Below are 21,599 nucleotides of genomic sequence, written 5' to 3' on the forward strand. Positions count from 1 at the left end.
GCAGGTGCGGTGTCGCAGCAGTAGCACGGGAAGCTCCTGCAGGTGCAGTGTCGCAGCAGTAGCATGGGAAGCTCCTGCAGGTGCGGTGTCGGAGCAGTAGAACGAGACTCTCCCGTCAGGAAGCAGAAGCCCCCGAACATGAAACTACAGACGGGGCAGCAGTCGCACCGGGAAGCCGGCGCTCCCCAAAAACTTGATTCCCCGCCTACCCATGCAGGTACGCTTGACGGGGGAAGTTTCGGAGGCCTACTACCGAAGCTCCCTGTGCGCGCAGGGAACTCCGGTCGAAGATGCAGACGAACAGCTCAGCGCTCAGATGTTGCGGAGAGGAGGAAGAGGAAGAGTCGGGTCTCGCACACCTGGAACAGGGGCGCTCTCCCCTCATTATAGCCGTGCAATTCCCCATCTAGTCTGTTAGGCCCTGTTGGGGGAATGAACCTGGACAGGGTGGTTGGGCATTGGGAGTTGGCTGCGGCGGCTAGGGTTTGGCGTGGCTCGGCTCGGCTCGACGGCGGCGGCGTGCGCGTGTGGCCTCCCGGTTCTCTCTCTCAACTTGTTATTTAAGTTGATAACCTTTTTAGTGAATTTCCCATATGGTAATAATCACTTTTCCACTTAACAATAATTGTGGGCCTTTGAAGTTTATTTGATTAATTAGAATAAATAATGGGCCTGGCCCAAATTAATCTAACATATGCCTCTTATTTTCTGTGGTCATGGAGCAGTTTACAGGTGCGTTGACGCTTCCGGAAAGAGGTAACCGAGCATCTCGGGTATATGTAGTAGGATTCGCTTCCTTTCTTACCTCCCGTACTAGCTACTAGTTCATGTCTTACATTTCCTGTTAAAGCGTGAATGGAAATGAACAAGATTTGGGAGAACTGTTGCTTTTATTAATCTCAAAAATATATTTATACAAATGGAGGGGTGTCACGAAGGAACACGACTATTCCCAAAAGACATGTCCTTTGAAACTAAAATTAACTGTCTAATCCTATCAACTAATTTTATGCTTGATGGATGAGATCACTCGTGAAGAGACGTCTGTTCGTCTGTAGACGCCGTTCGTGTATAGGTGTCGTTTCACAACACTCCCCCTTGATCGAATCTTCCTTGAGATCAATACAGCTATAAGCTGAAATTTCTCGAAAAAATCCTATGAAAAAAATCTGAGGAATATATGATATACCATAAAAACTCCTTTAAATCTTATTGGAAAATAAGGAGAAAATAACATATTTATTTGTGATTTAAATAAACCACTATGTCATTGGTATCCCATTAAAAACCTCAATAGAGAAAAATATTGAAGATACGATATAATGATAACTCCCCCAAAAACCTTTTACGAAAAATATGAGGAGCAATATAAAGTAATATGCCGCTAAAACTCCTGTAAAAATCCAGTGAAAAAATAAGGAGAAAATATGACGACATATTATTGGTATTGCCTCTTAGATAACTCACATAAAAAACCTTTTCAGAGAAAAACCATGAATGAGTTATGAGGGCAATATGTGTCTTTGATATTTCCCATGAAAACCCTGATGGGAAAAATAGAAAATATGACACATGCTTATGTTAATATTACCTCATTAAAAACTTTAATAAGAAACCTTATGAGTAAAACTTGGGAAAGAAAATAGTATAATATAATACTGGTACAGGTCAGCATCTAGGAGATGTCTTCCTCCGATTCTTGCAAATTTCGAAGTCATCGCATACCAATCTTATGTAGAAATTTTTTGAAACATAGAATTGGTAAGGATTTAGTAAATAGTTCAGCGAGATTATCGCATGCAGTGATTTGCAAGATGTTTATTTCTCTGCTTTCTTGTAACTTATGGGGATAAAACAGCTTAGGGGCAATGTCCTTAGCGACATTACTCTTTAAGTAACCTGTTTGCATCTATATAACATAAGCAAAATTATCTTCATAGATAATTGTAGGTGATTTAATTGAACCAATACCACATGCATGTTATATGTGGTTAATCATTCTGCGAAGTCATACACATTCATGTTATGCCTCGTATAGAGCAATAATTTCAGAATAATTAGTAGAGGTTGTCGTCAGAGTCTGTTTAGAAGACTTCATGAAATAGTTGTATCTCCATGTAAGAATACAAATCCAGTTTGGAATGGGGACCAGATAAGTAACCAGTATCCATGTATCCAAACATATTGGGATCATGATTTCTCTTAAAGAATAAACCAAGATCCTTTGTGCCACTAAGATATCTGAGGATATGCTTCGCTCCCGTCTAATGACGGTGAGTTAGATTTGCACTATGTCTAACTAGTATGTTCACTGCAAATGCGATATCAGGTCTGGTGTAATTTGCAAGATATATAAGTGCTCCAATGACACTAAGATCTGAAACCTTGGTCCCAATATTTTTTCTCCAATATCTCATGGTCTAAATGGATCTTTATCTATTTCTAAAGAACAAACAACCATCGGGGTTTTGTTATGATATGATTTGTCTATATTAAATTTCTCCAATATTTTCTGGATATAGGCTGATTGATGTACTAAAATCTCTGAAGGACGGTGCTCAAGTTGTAAGCCTAGGCAATATTTGGTCTTACCTAAATCCTCCATCTCGAATCCACATGATGGAAATTGTATCTCAAATAATTGCATAATTATTTCTGTATCATGATAATATCAACATAACCAATATACGCAATCATGCTTAATTATACACAATGTATGTTGCGATTTGTATTTGGATTCAGAATATAAAGTCCATTGGGACTTATACGTCCGAATCTATCAAATTCATTTGATATGCCAATTATTGAATTTGGAAAACTTTATTTTCACACATACCATGGGGTATGCTATGCTGGGTCTCTGCGTAAAACCATATGCTACAAGCTCTCATTGTTCGTCACCTTGCTTCTGAAAAGAAACTATATGAGGGAAGATATTACTATGGTAATACTTCTCATCATTGAACAAGAGCAATCTCCTTAATTGCAACCTCTTAGTTTGACCAAATTTGAGTGTGAAGACACTCTGCCTAGGACTTTTGGTCTGGATCCAGTAAGGTAAAAAACAATCTTTGAGGAGTATATGCCGCGACAATTTGTAGTCTTTAAATGATTGATTCGGTTCTTGAAATCAATATAGCATGTGAAAATGTTAACCCTTTTGGACTCCGAGTCATTTCCCATATGGAGTTAGGGTGTTCCAATGTCCCAGGATCAGAATTTGGGTGCATCGTTGATCTGGGTGGATTTTGATCCGGGTTTTAGATGCTCATCCATTTTGGGTTTCTATCAACTTGAGGTTGGCTTGGATTTATTGATTTGGAGGATATTGTCCTCGGTATCCTCGAATGCTTACTTGGAACATTATCCTTAAGAGCGACCATACTTCTCCCCCTCTTCTTTGGAAGTGGGAGTTGAATGGTTTTAATTGGTACCTCCATTCTTTCGGGTGCATTATAAGTAGGATAAGAGGATTTTATGACACCCTTATTATCAGTAAATGTTTCTGACAGATTCTTTGTAATATGATGCAAATATAAGACATTCTAAATGATTAGGTCTAGAATTTTTGGTACGTGGATGTGAGGATTGCTCTTTTGATTCCTATCATTCTTAATGTGGTATAAATCTCCCCCTAATGCCTACAATTATCCTCAAATGTGATCAATATACAGGTAATTTATAAATTCCCTGTAGAGTTACCTCTTTGGATCCCTAATGCCATTGGTATGTTAGGGTGGTGATATGGGCATGTGAAAACATACTCGATACGTAGATGGGAAATATTTGGCTGCAGCCAAAGTTTCACGTACATACTGCAACGGGGGGAGTTGTATAAGTGCAGCTTGATGAATTTGAATTAACGATGCGGTGTGTAAGGCCGCATGAAAACGACTTAGTTTTGGTAAATTACAATTCTATTTTAATATGTCATGCAATTTGATTCTCAATAAGAGACTCAATAAAACCATTATTGGTATGGACATAAGGTACTTGATATATAGTACCCAAAAACCAAATTGTTCCATATAAAATGGATTTGATCCCGCATCTAGGATAATTTGCTCTAAATTGAAGATTTCGAGCAATGAGTTTGGTATAGTGATGGTTCTCATGACTAAGAGACACACCTGGAACTATATTATGGATGCATAAATGTGCATTACATAGTATCTTTATGGTCCATAAAATAGTAAATACAGTCACATGTATGTTCTTGAATTTCTTCAAGAAATGTAGTGGCTCATATTGATGCTATGACCAATAGAATTGACAATAATTCTCAAGTTATCTCAATAGTTGAATAACTAAGGCAAATGTGCCAAGTCTTGTTGACATCAAGAGAGAATTATTTATACGCAACATTGGATACAGGTTATGTATATATAGTCAAATCCAACTGAGGATGTTTTGTTTAAGTATTGTCATATCCGTTGTTAAAAGAAAAATACTTCTCTTAGTTGTCATCTTGGGGTTTCCATATGAAAACCACATTGATGGATATCTCTATAATTTTAATTGGGTACATTTTGGAATCAGAATACAAGAATGAATTCATGATTATTATTTAAGTACCAATAGGGAGTATGATAGTAGGACGACCAAAGCCCACTATCATGACATCGCGTCAAGCGATTAATAAAATATTTCCTTGTCTTTATGTAAGAGTTTAGGAATATTTTGCTTCCCTATGTATAGAGTTTATGATGCAACTATCCACTAAGCAAAATTCCTCTTTGCATTTGGATTGACTCCCGTGTAGGTCTATATATAGCATGAAGAATATAATGACATTCTTTGTAAATATATAGATTACATACAAGTTAATTAATGGAATATCAAATGTGATGGCACATTATTGTGATATTCAATTAAAATTGATGATAACATTTTATATTACAACACCAAAATGGGACGAAGATACTAGGTATCTTTGTAAATAGAAGACAAATTTGGTCTCCAAAATGGATCAAGCGAAGTAAATTCGATGATCGTGCTCTCCATGCTCATAAGACCCACTTATTAATTAAGTGTTTGGTTGCTACTTGGTTTTTTCATGAAATTTGTTGTGAACAACTGTGAAGATAGAAGCGTGCTTCATATCTTTATTGTTGAGCCAGATATTTATGTCCAATGGATTTGTAATACCGATCAATTAAATGTTTCAAGGCATGACATTTCCAAGTTGTGTGGCTGTAACATACACAATTGAGACAAAATATGGTTCTGTCATATTTGGGAAATGCCTTGACCCTAAAAAATGCACGGGGCTGCTACTTCTTTTTGCGTTAAATCTTACCATTAAAGTTCTTTGGATGACATTACTACATGGCATCGAACTTGTAATGATTCTGAAAATTCAATGTACTTCAGATGATAGAGCATCACTGTAATGCTAATGATGATTCCTCGATAAGAGTTTATCATACACTTAGACCTGACGTAATGTAGGAATTAATCTAGAATACATTTGGTAAGTAGTGTGCTTTTGCGAAAACGCAATGTTAGGGGATATTTTAGAACAACATAATTATATTCTCAAGTGGACTTAAGATCCTAGAGATAAAGTTGTGGCCAATCATAGTTGGCATTGGGCAGAATGACTGCCTTGTGTTGTTCGTATCACTCATTGAAAGCTAGTCATATAGTGCTTCGATTTGCACCCATTGAGATACACATACGTGTGACATTGATGTATATGGTGCTTTATTTAAATAAAACTCCGTATTTAAATTGATCATAAGTGGTGATGCTCTCTTATGAGGAGCATCAAATATTACCATGAATCCATAGAACATCAAGTTTAACGTTACGTCCATTGACCATATTAGATAATAGTGACCATCAAGAGCAAGAGATCAAACTCTTTGTTGGCTATTATTCTAATAAGGTTAAACCATAGATTTTCTAAATTTACGCAAAAGGTAAATTTAAATTTGTTATGGTGATGTTGTATTAATTAATGTAAAATAAATAGGAGACAAGATCTATCTCACTAATAGTGTAAACCTTATTTATGCTAACACATTAGAGGTAGTCATCATAAAGATGTAGACCTCTAATAATATGGACATAGTCTGTTGAACAGTAGATGTCAAGTGGTGTATGCAATTTGTATAAACACATTTTAAGGTAATCATCAAAAGATTGATGTAGACCTTAGTTAATCCGCAAACTAATTGGGTACGCACGTTGAGGATAGTCACTAAGTTGTGGACTTAGTGTAGATCCCGCAGTAGCAACTATGGTGCTACCTTGTGTATGGCCAATAGGAATACTGATTATTGATAGTCATCTTGTGAAAAGATGTAGACCGCATGTTCCAATTTGTGATGTTGGGTACGCACATTGAGGATAGTCACTAAGAATTTAGTGTAGATCCCACAGTAGCAACTATGGCGCTACCTTGTGTATGGCCAACATACAATGTGAAACATTTGTGTTATACAAATAATGAGGTAATACACTTAATTGATTTTGCATTAAAAAATGTAAGCGCTATAAGCTTTAAATAAAGCATAAATGGGCTTAACATAAAATGAAAATTGCAAATAACAAAGTAGTTACAATGAAAACGTCGTGATAATAATATTATATGTTTATTGGGTTGTCAATTTGGGCGAACACTTTGAATAATGTAAATATAATAATACATGTTTATTGGGTTTGCTTATTTGAACAAATACTTTGAACATGTAATGCTAATAGTACATGTTTATTGGGTTTGCCATTTTGGATGAACACTTTGAACAATACTAAAAAAATTCAGAAAATATAGGATCTGGAAAGTGAATTTATAGTGGTAAATTCATTTGCACATGTATATATTATGATGCAATTTCTGATGACGCATGGTCTCAAAAAAAATTATTTATATAAGGTAAATATTGTGCATCATAGTTCGTTTTAAAACATATATGGTGTAAAATGAACATAAATATAAGGACATGTTAAAACCTGATGGTTAAAACATAATTCTGGAATACATCAATAATCTATTAGGATTATCATGTAATTTGTAGGAGAAAGAAGGATTTTTGTGCAAATTTGCACTGCCTTATCCCTAAGGACGGTTTCTCCATCGAGAGAAAACGTCTCGCGGCCGAGATGCGGACGCCGCCAAGAGCTGGCCATCGCTGCCATCGGGGAAGGGGCCTCGGACTGGGCCGGCCGTCGCCGTGGGCCACGGGCATAGCGGAGCCACTGTTGCCGATTTGGGTGAACGGGGCACAACCATGGCCGCTCGCCCTTATCGCCGATGAGCCGCGGGCGCGGTGGCCTACAGGGCTGCCGATAGCCGATGCTGGGGGCCGCGAGGAGCGGAGGATGCGTGGGCAGTTGACTTCGGGCCGCTTCGGGGGGCACCAGCCGCGGCGCGAGGCCACGGCACGGAGGCCGCTGGCGGCAGAGTCGCCAGCCGCGGGTGCCGACTGCCGACGACGATAGGGGACCAGGCTCGCGGGCACGGCCACTGTTGTCGTCCTGGCGAGCGGGGCGTGGCCACCACCGCGGCTGCGATGAGGCCTGGCCTCGGGACCAGCAAACACGCCGCCGCATGCCAGGGCCCAGCCAAGAACCGCAGCCGGGGTACACGACGTCGCGGCGTCCATTACCGTAGAGTGGTAATAATATGATAAATCGAAGACAATCAATAGCGGTGGTTTACCGTCCTTTATCTTCTTCTGGTTTTGTTCTGAATTCATTCTTTTCCAGGAACGCCGATGAAGAAGCGTCTTCATTGCCATCAACATTGAGTTCTTGATTCTGCACACCAAAGAACGTGCTTATGCAGTGTGTTGATGGCCCTTGTGCCTGTCTCGTTGTTGGAGATGACAACAACAGTCTTGTAGCGGAGACGGCATGGGAGAATCTGCATCACCGGCATCGTCATCCTCCTGCCTTCTTGATCGTAGAGCAAAGTGCTGATAATGTGTTAAAGCGTGAATTGAAATGAACAAGATTTAGGAGAACTGTTGCTTTCATTGATCTCGGAAATATATTTATACAAGTGGAGGGATGTCACGAAGGGACACGACTGTTCCCAAAAGACATGCCCTTTGGAACTAAAATTAACTGTCTAATCCTATCCACTAATCCTGTGCTTGATGGATGAGATCACTCGTGAAGAGACGCCTGTTCGTCTGTAGACGCCGTTCGCGTATAGGTGTCGTTTCACAACATTTCCAAATTGAGCAGCACATGCTTTTGTGGTCAGGATTATGGCCTAGCTAGTGTTACCTTCGATCTTCAGCAGGCCGTGGTGGTACTTGTTTATGTTCACCTTTTTTTTTTTGAAACTATTTATGTTCACCATGATACACACTACACCCCGACTTTCATCTACGGCGAGGACTCGTTCGAGGGACGCACTAAATGGCGGCTGCTGCAGGCCTGCAGGTAAGTGATGATGATCCCCTGTCATCCAGATGATTAAGGTATTCCAAACTTTCATTAACCCCATGACAAAGCAGCATCTGCTAGCTATATGTTGTGGTGGGTGGTGGCAAAAGTATTATACGAAGTAGGTTAGTTTTTTTCTTTCGAACATTGATCAAGTTTTGGATATTTAGATGTAGCGCTTCTCTTCCACAAAATCGATCCGACCGTCTCATCTATAAATTAAACAGGATCAACAGACTGAATGGCTGGACGATTACCTGGTCAAAGACATGCTGCTGATGTACTTCACCAAGGCCTCGGCGACAACACTGCCTGTGCTTGTCGCGTTCTTGTCACTCACGCTGGGAGAGAAAAAGGAGCAGGAACATATCAAGATAGCTTTCTGTGCTGTCTCCCTGCTCGCTTTACTGGCCATCACCGTGCCACTGGCGTGTAGCATCGGCTTGCAGGACGATCCAATAGTGGACGACGACGATCCGGCAGTCACAGTGGACGACGATGCCAGGGAGAAGTCCATGCGGCGCCTGTGTGCCGCGGCGTACCTCTCCAACATTTCTCTCATCTTGACAGTGGTTATCCTGGCAGTGCTGCTCAACCCGGCTTACGTCGCTCCCACCAGCCCGGTGCTGTTGCTCTCATTCCTGCCGGTAGGTATCACCGTGTACACGGTGGAAACGGAGCCGTTGCTCCGGTGGCGAAACGTCCTGGATCACAAGCATGCCACCGACTTCACCTTCGTCTCCAACGTCTCCTCGGAAGCTCTTCGGCTTGTCCGTGGCACTCTTCGGTAATCTCAAGAGCGGCCAGCGGAGGCAAGGTGAAGCAGCAAGTCCCAGGGCCGCGGAGGCACTCCTTGTGTACGCCGCTGTGTTTGGCCTCGCCATGATGCTAGCTTGCTCTATGCCGCCGGCGGTAACCAACACACGCCACAGGGAGAAGGTAGTCAACAAATTCGTCAGGGTCGCTGCATGCCTTCTCGTGGCGCTGGTAGCCACGGCCGCCTTCGCGGCAGTAGTCCCGCTCCTGCAAGGATACATCGTGGTGGCACTTGCTGTGGTTACTGGAGTATCCGTTGTGTGGTTCCTCAAGCTGTACAAACCCAGACCGCCAGCTGAAACGCCTCTTGTAGCAGTAGCAGTACCAGCAGCAGGAGCACGGCACCCATCGCAGTTCCTGCAAAACCATTGGAACTAGCTTGCACCCCGCGCTTCGCTGCGGGTAGGCCAAATTATAAAAGGTGTATATGTCTGCATTCCTTCAGAGTTGCACAAAGCAAAAGGCCAAATTAGTATGTTTTACATATTTCAGGTACATAATCTACCAAATGACAGTAATGTTTTGTGGAGGATGCAAAAATTGCATTGAAACAATAGCTAAGCCTCAAGCTGAAGTCTGCATCGAGCATTCTGCACAGCTCGTTAGTCTTTTGAGTCTAAGACAGATTCGTCATCTTCCTCTATACAGTCCCTGTGTCAAAGGAAATGGCATGGTTAAAAATCAGAATGTGGTGTCATGATATTTTAGTACAAATATCACAAGAGCACACTATGATTGGGAGAAGCAGATCAAATGCTGGGTCCTTTTTCCCCAACATCTATAAACAACTTTTGTTCATTACTACTTTGTCATATTGTCTCTGGATAAATAAAAAAAACTATCAACAGGAAACAGACATTATATACCTAAGGAATGATCGGAGCATTTTTTTTAGCAGCTAGCACGCAATTGAGTACCTGCAAAAAGTACATAGCAGGAGGCTTTTTAAGTGCACATAACATAGGCTATGTAACCTGAAAGTAGAATATAATATGTTAGAGATCCACATAATTCAATGGAGGGACTCTTCAGTCAATATCGTTGTGCATTTTTTGATGCAATACTTATGACTGGGTGGTATAATTTATATTGAGTGAAAACAACATAGGACTTTTGAATGGCATTTCTTTTCAACCAATACGAGTGAAAACAAAATAGGACTTTTGAATGGCATTTCTTTTCAGCCAATAAGAGATTCTTACCTTTAGTGCGGTGTATGAAAGCGGCTATTCGTTCAAGTATTTTTTTCTGCTACAGACTATGGTGAGGTTCTTTATCGTTCCTTGCAGTGGTTGACTGGCTGTAGGTTGCCTTTTGTGGAAACAGAAATCACATTAGATACATGAGCAGTCAGAATCTAGAAATGGGGGGAATGGTCAACCCGTCATTGATTTCTCTGTTTATAGTCTGAAGATGTTATTTTGCTGCATATATGTCTCAAACTCAGAGGCATTGTTTTTGAGGGTCGCCTAGGCAACAAGGCGTGGCAGAGGCTCTGGGCGTCGAGGGCACCACAACCTACACTTGTATGGCATCCGCTTAATCGAATTTGGCGTCGCCTAGGCGTAGAAAGGTGTCGGACGGATGCCTACAGCCCCGCCATGGACGCCAGATGCTAATTAGCGAGGGAAGGGCGCGAAATCGACCGCGCGTCCGCGGGAAAACGACCGCACTTCCGCGCCGCGGGGGAAGGGTGCGAAAATGACCGCGGGCCGCGGAAAATCGACCGCGCGTCTGCCCCTGGCGCGGGAACTGTGACCTAGATAGGCTCTTCGCGCGAGAAATCTACTGTGCGAGGCATTTACCGTGAGTGCGGGCGAGGGGAGAGGGAGAGAGAAAGCAGCGGGCCGACTTTGAGCTCCGCTTTGCTGCTCCTCTGCTCGACAACTCGAGTCCACCGACCAGCCGCCCCTTCCGAGGAGCCGCCCCTGCATCTCTGCTTGGTCGTCCGCACCTGCCGTGGAGCCGCTCCAGCATCTCCGCCGCTGCAGGCATCGGCCATCCGCATCTGCGCGTCCGCCGTGACTGTCTGCCTCCGTCGGCCGTCCACCTATCCACAGCTGCCCGTTCATCTCGTGTCTCCACCACCGCCGGCCGTCTATCGTCCGACTAGTATGCCCCTGCCTTCTCTCTGTTCCGCCTGGTATGCCCCTGCCTCCTCTCTGTTCCGCCTGGTATGCCCCTGCCTCCTCTCTGTTCCCTCCACCTGGTATGACCCTGCCTGCTGCCTGGTATCCCGTCTCTGCTCTGAGTATTGTAGTATTTAATGCCTCGTGCGCCTTGCTCGTGCTCTGTTTTTATATTTCTGAGCCGTCTTTCTTTAGTATTACTCACACATACTAATGTCTGCTTGTGCTTGGACTGCCACATACACTGCAACAGCAACATGGATTTGATTAGTATACACTTGCTTTGATTAGTTTACAGTTGCTACAGCAACAGGTCTTTCTTTGATTAGTATACACTTGCTTTGATTATTATGTTACTGATTAGTAGTGCTCCCTTAGCTGTGCAAATTTGCTCTTTTCCTAAGGAACATGGGCTCAAGAATTGGCAACAAACGAGGTATACAATATGTGTATGGCGTCGCCTGGGCGTCCGCCACAAACGCCTAGGCATTGTGAAGGGGTCGGGCGCTACGCCTCGCCGCGGCGCCTCAAAAACATTGCTCAGAGGAAGTCAATGCACTTACCAAAGGACCTGCCCAAAATGGTGTGCACACCTGTGCACGTCATCGGACCTTCGGTAGCAATGGATGTCAAGGGATAATGAAAAGAGGTATCAACACTCCATAGCAACCTTCACAAATAGCAGATGAAAGCTCATAGGTCATCTATAGGTGATGTGATGCAACTAACCTGCAAGAACAATTTCAAATTAGACAATGACACTGTAATCTTTCACCAGTATGTAACACACGCATGACTACACAAATATATGTACCAAATCTTTTATTCGTATTGGAATCTTTCCACAATAAACTTGTAAGAACATGCCATTTAGCAAAGACCTACATGAAGGGGAAAAAAAGGAAAAATCCAAGATATATTCATGTACACCACTGCCAATTATGGAGGTCACCACCCTAGAATCCCGACGTGGCTGCGCGAGTGGGGGGCGAGCGGCCGTCACCAAAAATTCACTCCCTACCCTTTGTTTATCTAACTAAAAAGCATTCATGTATGAAAAGACAAATAAAATTTCTTTTTTGTAGGCATAGGTCACTAAAAATTAAGCAACATAGTTAACTTTTGTATTAAATAAGGCACATATAAATGGTGCATATGTCTTCATTCCCTGTATTTACAGTAGAGTTGCACAAAGCAGAAGGCCAAAATTTACCCTGTTTATATTTACACTTCTCTTGCGAACAGTGGTTAATATTTACATGATATAACCAAACCAACTTCTCGCTGAACTGTTTAGTATCATTACTATTCAGGAAATGATTGTATCAAGGTAGGTAGTAGGTAGTGTTCTTTCTTTTAGCTCTAGCAGTTAAAGACATCATGCCTGTATCAGTTGCCATGCTCACATGTGAACCACAAAATGAAGATGCAGAGGCTGGAAGCAGCAGTACAAAATCTAGAAAGATGACAGGAATTATAATATAGGGGTGCCTAACACATTAACAAAATGGTGCCTGACATGACATTGTTAGGCTAAATAGTAAGCACAATGATCACCTGTAGCTGGATTACATTTGTCAGCTTTCATGTAAGATATTACTGCTGTGACAAATGAGAGAAAATACCCCAAACTATGTTTAAAGGTCATCAACTTATTGTTAAAAAAATAGGCAACCATTACGAACTTGAACGGCAAAAATGTAGATACCCATTAGTGGGTTATACATATATCATGAAGCAAAAATGATTTCTTAAGAATGTAACTCAAGACTATAATTTATATGTAAGGTAGCGAAGCACTGATAAATGCACTGACCTGAACAAATATGAGCTAGAGAATTAGTATGTGTTACATATTTCAGGTATATGTAAAGTAGTGAAGCCCTGATAAATGCACTGATCTGAACAAATATGAGGTAGAAAATTAGTATGTTTTACATATTTGAGGCAAATGATCTACCAAACGATACTAAATATTTTGTGAAGAAATGGAAAAAATGCATTGAAACGATTGGCAAGCCTCAACCTGAATTCTGCATTGAGCATTCTGCACAGCTCGATAGCCTTTGACTCTCTAAGACAGATTCATCATCTTCCTCAATGCAGTCCCTATGTCAAAGGAAACAGCATGGTTAGAAATCAGAATGTGGTGTCATGATATTTCAGTACAAATTTCATGAAAGCACGCTATGATTAGGAAAAGAGGCAGATCAAATGCTAGACCCTTATTTTCCCAAGTATCTGCAAATAATTTTTATCTACAACTACGAAGTCATATTATCTCTGGATAAAAAAAAACTATGTACATGAAACAGACACTAAATACTTAAGGAATGATCGAAACGTTTTTTAGCAGCTAGCAGGCAATTGAGTACCTTCAATTCAGCACAAGTACAACCTGACCGCAGAAATATTGTCGATCGCATGACAACAGTACAGCGGGCAGGGACTCACCACAAATGGCATTCATTTGGTTGATGCAAGGGATAAATGGCCATGAAAATGTCTTCCTTTTGCTATGAATCCTTGTCTTCAGAACTGGATACGGATTTGGGAGGTATCTGTACACAGCAATAGATGGTGTACCAGAGATAAGCACAGTGGGATACCAAAGGACATAAGAAACCACAATGGGAAATTAGATAGCATGAAAGAGAAGTATTACTCAGAATGGAATAAAACTGCTAGGAACCTTGGTCCTGCTAGAGAGGGACCGTAGGTTGTATGCGTGGGAGGTTGGAGGGCGAGGTCGAAGTGCACGAGGAAGACAGCGCGGCGGCGCCATGGCTGCAGCGAGGGAGCGGCGGCTGCGGCTGTAGCCCTAGAACCCTCGCGTAGCTACAGTAGAGGCGGCTAGGGTTAGGAACTCCCGGCTCCCAGGGGAAGCCGGAAACAATAGATTGTTTCTGCTTAATTCTCAAAATAGTCTTACACGGTATTTATAACTCTTCTCATCTAATACTAGGAAATAAATTCTAATAATTCCAATAATTCTAATAATAGCTAATACGACTGCGACACGTAGACTTGAGGCCTTCCTGGACGCGGTCTCCTAGCCGCGAGCAGGCCTTCTACGGCCATAGTGGAGGCCCGTCATAACATCTCTCCCCGCCTGCGAAAACAGCTCGTCCTCGAGCTGGAAGTTGGGGTAGGCAGCCTTGAAATCATCGACGCGTTCCCAGGTAGCGTCCTCCTCAGTCAACCCGAGCCACTTGATCAAGACTTTCCAGACACCCCGACGTTGCTGCGCCTTCAACGCATGGTCCGGCGCTGGCAGGATGCGGCCATCCTACGTCGGGGGTAGGACACCGGACTCAGCTGGAGGATCGCCGCGATGCTGCTTCAGAAGACTGACGTGAAAGATATCATGCAAACGCGCTCCGTCCGGCAGCTGTAGGCGATAAGCGATGCGGCCGATGCGCTCCAGCACGTGGAAGGGGCCAGCCCAGCGAGGCCCCAGCTTGTGCTTGGCACGGGGGTCGAGAGACTGCATCGTACGGTGGAGGAGGCGCAGCCAGACCCACGCGCCAACGCCGAACTCCACCTCCCTGTGGTTGGCGTCGTAGTACTTCTTCGCAAGCTACTGAGCTTGAATAAGGCGTTGACGAACCTCAGCCAACATCTCGTCACGATTGCGGAGAAGAGCATCCGCGGCCTCAGTACGCGCTGTCCCCGGCCGATATGGTAGGATGGATGGCGGGGGACGGCCATACACCACCTCAAAGGGCGTCGCGCAGAGGGCACTGTGGAAAGAAGTGTTATAGCAATATTCCGCCCATGATAGCCAATCCACCCAAGCACGAGGCCGGTCACCTGTAACACAACGCAAATACATTGCGATTACCTTGTTCACCACCTCCGACTGCCCGTCCGTCTGGGGATGAAACGCCGTGCTCATGCGCAGAGTCACGCCGGCCATCCTGAAGAGGTCGCGCCACACGTGGCCGGTGAACACGGGATCCCGGTCGCTAACTATGGACGTCGGGAACCCGTGAAGGCGGACGATGCCGTCGAAGAAGGCGCGAGCGACGGACGCGGCGGTGTAGGGATGACCGAGCGCAATGAAACGCGCATACTTGGAGAAGCGGTCGACGACGGTGAGAATGACCGACTTGCCGCCGACCTTGGGCAGCCCTTCGATGAAGTCCATGGAGATGTCCGTCCACACCTGGGACGGCACCTCCAGAGGCTGTAGGAGGCCCGACGGCCAAAGAGCGTCAGTCTTGTTTCGCTGACACACAGCACAGGAGCGCACCCAATCCTACACCAACGTGCGATCGCCCGGAAAATAGAAATCCGAACGAAGACGATGTAGCGTCTTCGGAACGCCTTCATGGCCAGCCCCATGAGCGAGTTGTATGGCCTGATGTCGCAGGTCGCCCACGTCGGGAATGAAGATGCGGTGACCGTGTAGCAGGAGTCCAGCGTCGTCGCGCCAGGGAGCAGCCAGCTGACCCGCGCGCAGGCGTTCCTACAGCAGCGCGGCGTCCGGCGCCGTGGCTGTTGCGCGGCGCACGTCGTCAATGTGCGTGAAAGACGGCCCGGAGATGTTCGCCGCCGCTGCTGTACCGCCGAGCTCGGGGGCATCCTCGGCGTCGCGGCGGGATAGAGCGTCCGCCACCGTGTTGAGGCGGCCCGGACGGTACTCTACGGCGAAGTCAAACCCAAACAGCTTGCTGACCCACTGGTGCTGAGGCACCGTCGACAAGTGTTGGTCCAGCAGGTACTTGAGGCTGTAGTGGTCCGTCCGGACGAGGAAGTGGCGCCCCCACAAGTACGACCGCCAGTGTCGTACCGCCTGCACCAACCCGATGAGCTCCCGCTCGTAAGCGGCTAGCTTCAGGTGTCGGGTGGCGAACGGCCGGCTGAAGAAGGCGAGAGGCCCGACGCCCTGGTGCAGGACGGCACCAAACCCTGCACCCGAGGCGTTGCTGTCCACCGTGAAGATGTTGTCGAAGTCGGGCATCTGCAGGACCGGTCCCGTGGTGAGGGCGCCCTTGAGCGCGAGGAAGGCCGCCTCGGACTCGTCCCAAGCGAACGCGTCACGCCGCAAGAGACGCGTCAGTGGCGCCGCGATGACGCCGAAGTCCCGGATGAACTTCCGGTAGTAGCCGACGAGCCCCAAGAAGCCGCGCAAGGCACGGTCCAGGAGGCGACCGCCGCAATCTTGTCAGCATCCATGGCGACGCCCTCGGCGGATATCACATGGCCGAGGTAGGCCACAGAGGAAGCCCCAAACGAACATTTGGAGCGCTTGAGGTGGAGACGGTGGGCGCGAAGAGCGTTGAGGACGACTCCGACGTGCTACAGGTGCTCCGCCCACGAGGAGCTATATATCAGGATATCATCGAAAAACACTAGCACGAACCTGCAGTGATATGGGCGGAGAACGTCGTTCATCAATGCCTGGAAAGTGGCCAGAGCGTTGGAGAGACCAAAAGGCATCACCAAGAACTCGTAGTGCCCCTGGTGTGTCCGAAACGTCGTCTTGCTGATGTCGTCCGGATGCATCCGCACCTGGTGATAGCCCGAACGAAGGTCCAGCTTCGTGAAGAAGCGGGCGCCGTGGAGCTCGTCGAGGAGCTCGTCCACCCCACCGGAATGGGAAACCTGTCCTTGGAGGTTTGCGCGTTGAGGGCGCGGTAGTCGATGCAAAACCTCCAGGAGTTGTTGGCCTTGCAAACAAGGAGAACCGGGGCGGAGAACGGAGATGTGCTGGGGCGTATGATCCCTTGCTCCAGCATGGCGGCGCATTGCCGCTCCAACTCGTCCTTCTGGAGCTGCGGGTAGCAATAGGGACGGACGGCGATTGGAGCGGTGCCTGGCAGGAGGTGAATCCGGTGGTCATAGGGACGTACTGGCGGAAGGCCGCACGGCTCGTCGAAGACCGGCCCGAACTGCAGTAGTAGCCGGTCCAGGAGGGTTGGTCCGGAGGCGTCGCTCACCGCCCGAATCGCTTGCTGCCTGGTGGTGTCGTCGTAGGGGGAGCCCAGCCCCGTCCACTGTACACAGCGTCTAGCGCGCATGAAGGACATGGAGAGGCTCTCGCAGTCCCACAGTACAGGGCCAAGGGAGCGCAGGAAGTCGAACCCGAGGATGAGGTCGAACTCGCCGAGACTGATGCCGAAACAGGTGATGGAGAACTCCTCGGCGCCGATTGTCAACGCGACATCGCGTGCGACCCCGTGGCACGGTACGCGGTCGCCGTTGGCCACGAGCACCCGTAGCGTGGGATGCGGAACGAAGGGAAGCTGCAGACGACTGAAAAGATCGGCGTTGATGAAGTTGGTCGTCGAGCCGGAGTCGAGGAGAGCCACCAGATGGTGACCCCGCACTGTCACGGGCAGAAGCATGGCGTTCTTTGGGTGCACCCCAGCGATCGCGTATAGGGACACTGTGGGTGGCGCCCCGGCGGTGGCCGACGCTTCCCCCATGGGCTCCAGGACTGCAGGAGCGACCGCGGCCGCGGCGGCAACCTCGGCAGGGATCTCTGCGTCGACGTAGTCGTCATTCTCCAAGTAGAACAGACGCTGACAGACATGGCCGCGAACGTAGGGTTCGTCACAGTTGAAGCAGAGGCCTTGGCGCCGTCGTTCTTGTTGCTCCGCCGGTGACAGACGGCGGAACCGCGGCTGCCCAGGAGTTCTCGTCGAGGACGGCTGTGGTACAGTCCCCGAGGATGGAGCTGCAGCCGTCTGAAAAGCTGGGTAGAGGCCGGAACGTGCCGGTGGAGGAGCGCTGCGCTGCTGCTGCGGCTATGGTGCAGGCAGGAAGGCAGCCGCGCGACGTTCGTAAGCCCGCGCGTAGTACATGGCGGATTGCAGGTCCTGCGGATGTTGCATCTCGACGTCCACCTTGATATGTTCAGGAAGACCGCCGACGTAGAGTTGCGCCTTTTGACGAGGGTTGAGGTCGCGCTCATGGCAGAGGACGGCATTGTAGCGATTCGAGTAGTCCGGGACCGTGGAGGTAAAAGGCAGACGAGCAAGCTCCGCCAAACGTGTGCCCCGCGTAGATGGTCCGAAACGAAGCTGGAACAACTCGCGGAAGCGCTCCCAGGCTAGCATGCCTTCATCTTGTTCGAGTGCATAGTACCACGTCTGTGCAGTGCCGCGGAGATGGTAAGACGCCAACCATGTGTGATCCGAGGCGAGAGTGCGCTAGCCGCGGAAAAATTGCTCGCACTGGTTAAGCCAATTCATCGGATCCACACCGTCGTCGTAGGTGGCGAACTCGAGCTTGTAGAACCGAGGCGGCGCTGGAATGCCCCCGTGCGCTCCGTGATCAATGGCCGACGTGCCGCCGCCCCCGAGGGCCGCTGGTGCCGCCGACACAGTAGCGCCGCCGTAGAGGAGCGGTCCGTCCATGCCGCCATCGAACGGTCCAGATGTCGGGGCTGGAGGAACGACGGAGGGGTTCAACGGGGACGGCGTTGGTGAGGTGGCGAACGTATAGACCGGCGCCGAAGTTGACCCCAACATTGCCCACGACGGTATGGGGGACGGGGAGGCCGGCCACTGAAGCAGATGGAGAGGCACCCCCGGCCCGCTATGGGGCATGCCGTAGGGAAAGCGCGGCTGTTGCGATACCTGAGGTGCAGCCGGCAGCGGCAATGATGGAGGTGGCGGCTGTGATGGGAGAGGCGGTGGAAGGAGGCTGGCCAAGGACGCCTGCATGGCGACCATGTTGCGGCCAAGCTGGTCCATGTTGCGGCTGAGCTGATCGACCACGCCAGCCATGGTTTCCAGGGTGAGCGAGCCGCCCGACGAGGTGGACGCGTCCGAGAGCTCAGAGGACACCGTGGGCAGCGGCATGGACGACATCGGCGGTGGCGCGATGTGGCTGAGCGGAGCGGAGGTCATCGTGCCTGGAATCTCTAGTACCAAGCTGCTAGGAACCTTGGTCCTGCTAGAGAGGGACCGTAGGTTGTATGCGTGGGAGGTTGGAGGGCGAGGTCGAAGTGCACGAGGAAGACGGCACGGCGGCGCCGTGGCTGCAGCGAGGGAGCTGCGGCTGTAGCCCTAGAACCCTCGCGTAACTACAGTAACGCGTGAACAGTAGAAGCGGCTAGGGTTAGGAACTCCCGGCTCCCAGTGGAAGCCGGAAACAATAGATTGTTTCTGCTTAATTCTCAAAATAGTCTTACAAGGTATTTATAACTCTTCTCATCTAATACTAGGAAATAAATTCTAATAATTCCAATAATTCTAATAATAGCTAATACGACTGCGACATGTAGACTTGAGGCCTTCCTGGACGCGGTCTCCTAGCCTCGAGCAGGCCTTCTATGGCCATAGTGGAGGCCCGTCATAACAAAAACCAACGGTGTAAAACTTGCCAAATAGATCCCAAATATGCAACTGAACTGGCAGTATAAACAAAATAAACAGGTATACAGAGATACATAAATGGGAATGTTTGCTTAAGTAGCTATACTGGTATGGCAATGACAATACCAATGAGACATAAGTGCATAGTGTCTCGATAAAAAAAAAATGAACATGAAACTTACATTGTGTACCTAAGAAATGATCGAAGCATTTTTTTTAGCATCTAGCAGCCAATCGAGTACCCGCAATTGAGGACAATTATGACATGACTGCAGAAATGTTGCTAATTTCACGACACCAATATAGGGGGCAGGGACTCACCAAAAACGGCATTCATTTGGATTATGGATGGGATAAATGACCATGATCCTGTGACAGTGTCTATACTTTTATGCAGCATGTGTAGATATCTTCAGGTTGTAGTCTCATTGGAGAAACATTAATGCATAGATGGTATGATAAAGAAGCAAAGTATGGGGAGGGGCTTTCCAAGAAACGAAATGAGCTGAAGCATACCCCTCTCTGTGAACACAAATAAAAACATTTATGTGCATCTTGAGGTTGTAGCCTCATTGGAGAAACTTTAATGAATAGATGGTATTACAAAGAAGCTAAGTATGGGGAGGGGCTTTCCAAGAAACAAAATGGGATGAAGCATACGCCTCTCTGCGAACACAAATTAAAACATCTGTGGTCCAATTTTGAAAGACATGGAACCTTGTTTATGATGAGGTAACGAACCAAGCTCGTAATGGTCTTCAGGTGGTGAGATCAAAAGTAAGCTAAGGAGACTATATATATATATGTATATGTATCCGTACGGTTTCCATGATTCAAAAGGTAGGTGGGCTTCTCCCCCCTGCAGCAGAGTGGTACGTCCTTGATGTGTGAGCGCAGATCTGGTAGTATGAAACCAAAGAAACACATCATCACCAAAGCATAGGAGGCGTTCAATAGGAAGAGGATGCAGAGGAGGCCGTGACTGCGTGAGGCCTGACCTGGGCGAAATCGGTGGCTAGGGTTTCCTCGAGAACATCCGCAGACTCCATCTGCAAATTGGCATCAACAGCGAAGGGGAGGAGGCACGTCGTACGCGCACAGGCACGAGCGGCGTCACCTAGGTCGACGCCGCCGCCGCTCCGGGGGCCGCTGACGTAGGACGACGTGGCGGGAAGCACTCATGTTTGGCTGTCGCGCCGCCGGGGCCGCTCGAGAGGGCGACGCGGCAGGGGTCGCCGGTGCTGGGGCCTTCACGCTGGGGCTGCTCGCGTCGGGGTCTTCCCGCATCGGTGGGGAGAGACGGAGGCGGAGATCGTGGCGGGCGGCGGAGGCGTCGCAGCATCCGACAGGGGCAACGATGGTGCGCGGCGTCGTCGGGGGCGGGGCTGGGGCGGCCACGGCGTGGGGGTGGGAGCGGCACTCGTGGGAGCAGGAGACGAGGGAGGCGGGTGATGGGAGATTGGGAGCGGCGGCCGGTCGAGCGTAGGGCCCTTTTTTTCTACCGAGCCGGGACGGGGAGTGGAGGGCAGCGGTGGAGCGGCGGCAGCCGGATCGGACGGACACGACGGGGAGGAGGCAGGAGGAACGGACGACTGGGATGCAGTGCAACAGTGTTGAGCAGTGCAACAGCGGATCGTGGTCTCAGAAACTTAAGGTTTGTATTGTGCTGTGGCCGGGACTCTACCCGGCCATGTTTGGAGCGCTAATGGCAGTCTACTCCCAGCAGAACAATTGTCAACCCATGGGGAAGCTGTACAAGACGACGGTCTTCTTCGCATTCCTGGCCATAGTCAGCAACCTTGCCCGAATGATCATCTTAAGGCCTTGTTCGGTTACCGGAGATTGAATCCCGGCCTAACTGATTCTTCGTAAATTTATATAGCGTAGGAACCGTTCCGGGCATGGAACGGCTCGTTCCGGAAGA

General features: G+C 47.6%; 1 protein-coding gene across 12 annotated transcripts; it reads right to left on the reverse strand.

Moving 5' to 3' along the window:
• Positions 1 to 9,685: 9,685 nt before the first annotated feature.
• Positions 9,686 to 21,503, reverse strand: LOC136456020 (uncharacterized). Of its 12 annotated transcripts, none has more exons than XM_066455783.1 (9): positions 20,674 to 21,503; positions 14,011 to 20,574; positions 13,800 to 13,906; positions 13,372 to 13,454; positions 13,162 to 13,246; positions 11,909 to 12,074; positions 11,022 to 11,589; positions 10,083 to 10,133; positions 9,686 to 9,867 (listed from the first exon to the last, which is right to left on the reverse strand). In XM_066455783.1, the coding sequence occupies exon 2, from the start codon at positions 17,777 to 17,779 to the stop codon at positions 16,790 to 16,792; it is 990 nt and encodes a 329-aa protein (XP_066311880.1). In that variant the 5' UTR covers positions 17,780 to 20,574; positions 20,674 to 21,503; the 3' UTR covers positions 9,686 to 9,867; positions 10,083 to 10,133; positions 11,022 to 11,589; positions 11,909 to 12,074; positions 13,162 to 13,246; positions 13,372 to 13,454; positions 13,800 to 13,906; positions 14,011 to 16,789. The 12 variants fall into 12 exon arrangements, 10 of the variants coding, with proteins under 10 accessions (XP_066311880.1, XP_066311881.1, XP_066311887.1 ...); XM_066455784.1 differs by having other exon boundaries at positions 10,419 to 11,589; XR_010759319.1 differs by having other exon boundaries at positions 10,083 to 11,589; positions 20,497 to 20,574; positions 20,674 to 21,500.
• Between the last annotated feature and the right edge of the window lie 96 nt (positions 21,504 to 21,599).

Source organism: Miscanthus floridulus, chromosome 6, assembly GCF_019320115.1.
Source record: "Miscanthus floridulus cultivar M001 chromosome 6, ASM1932011v1, whole genome shotgun sequence".
NCBI classification, from domain to species: domain Eukaryota; kingdom Viridiplantae; phylum Streptophyta; class Magnoliopsida; order Poales; family Poaceae; genus Miscanthus; species Miscanthus floridulus.

Coding starts and splice junctions, on each gene's coding strand:
- LOC136456020 (XM_066455790.1), bottom strand. CDS start 17,779: ATGGGGGAAGCGTCGGCCACCGCCGGGGCGCCACCCACAGTGTCCCTA.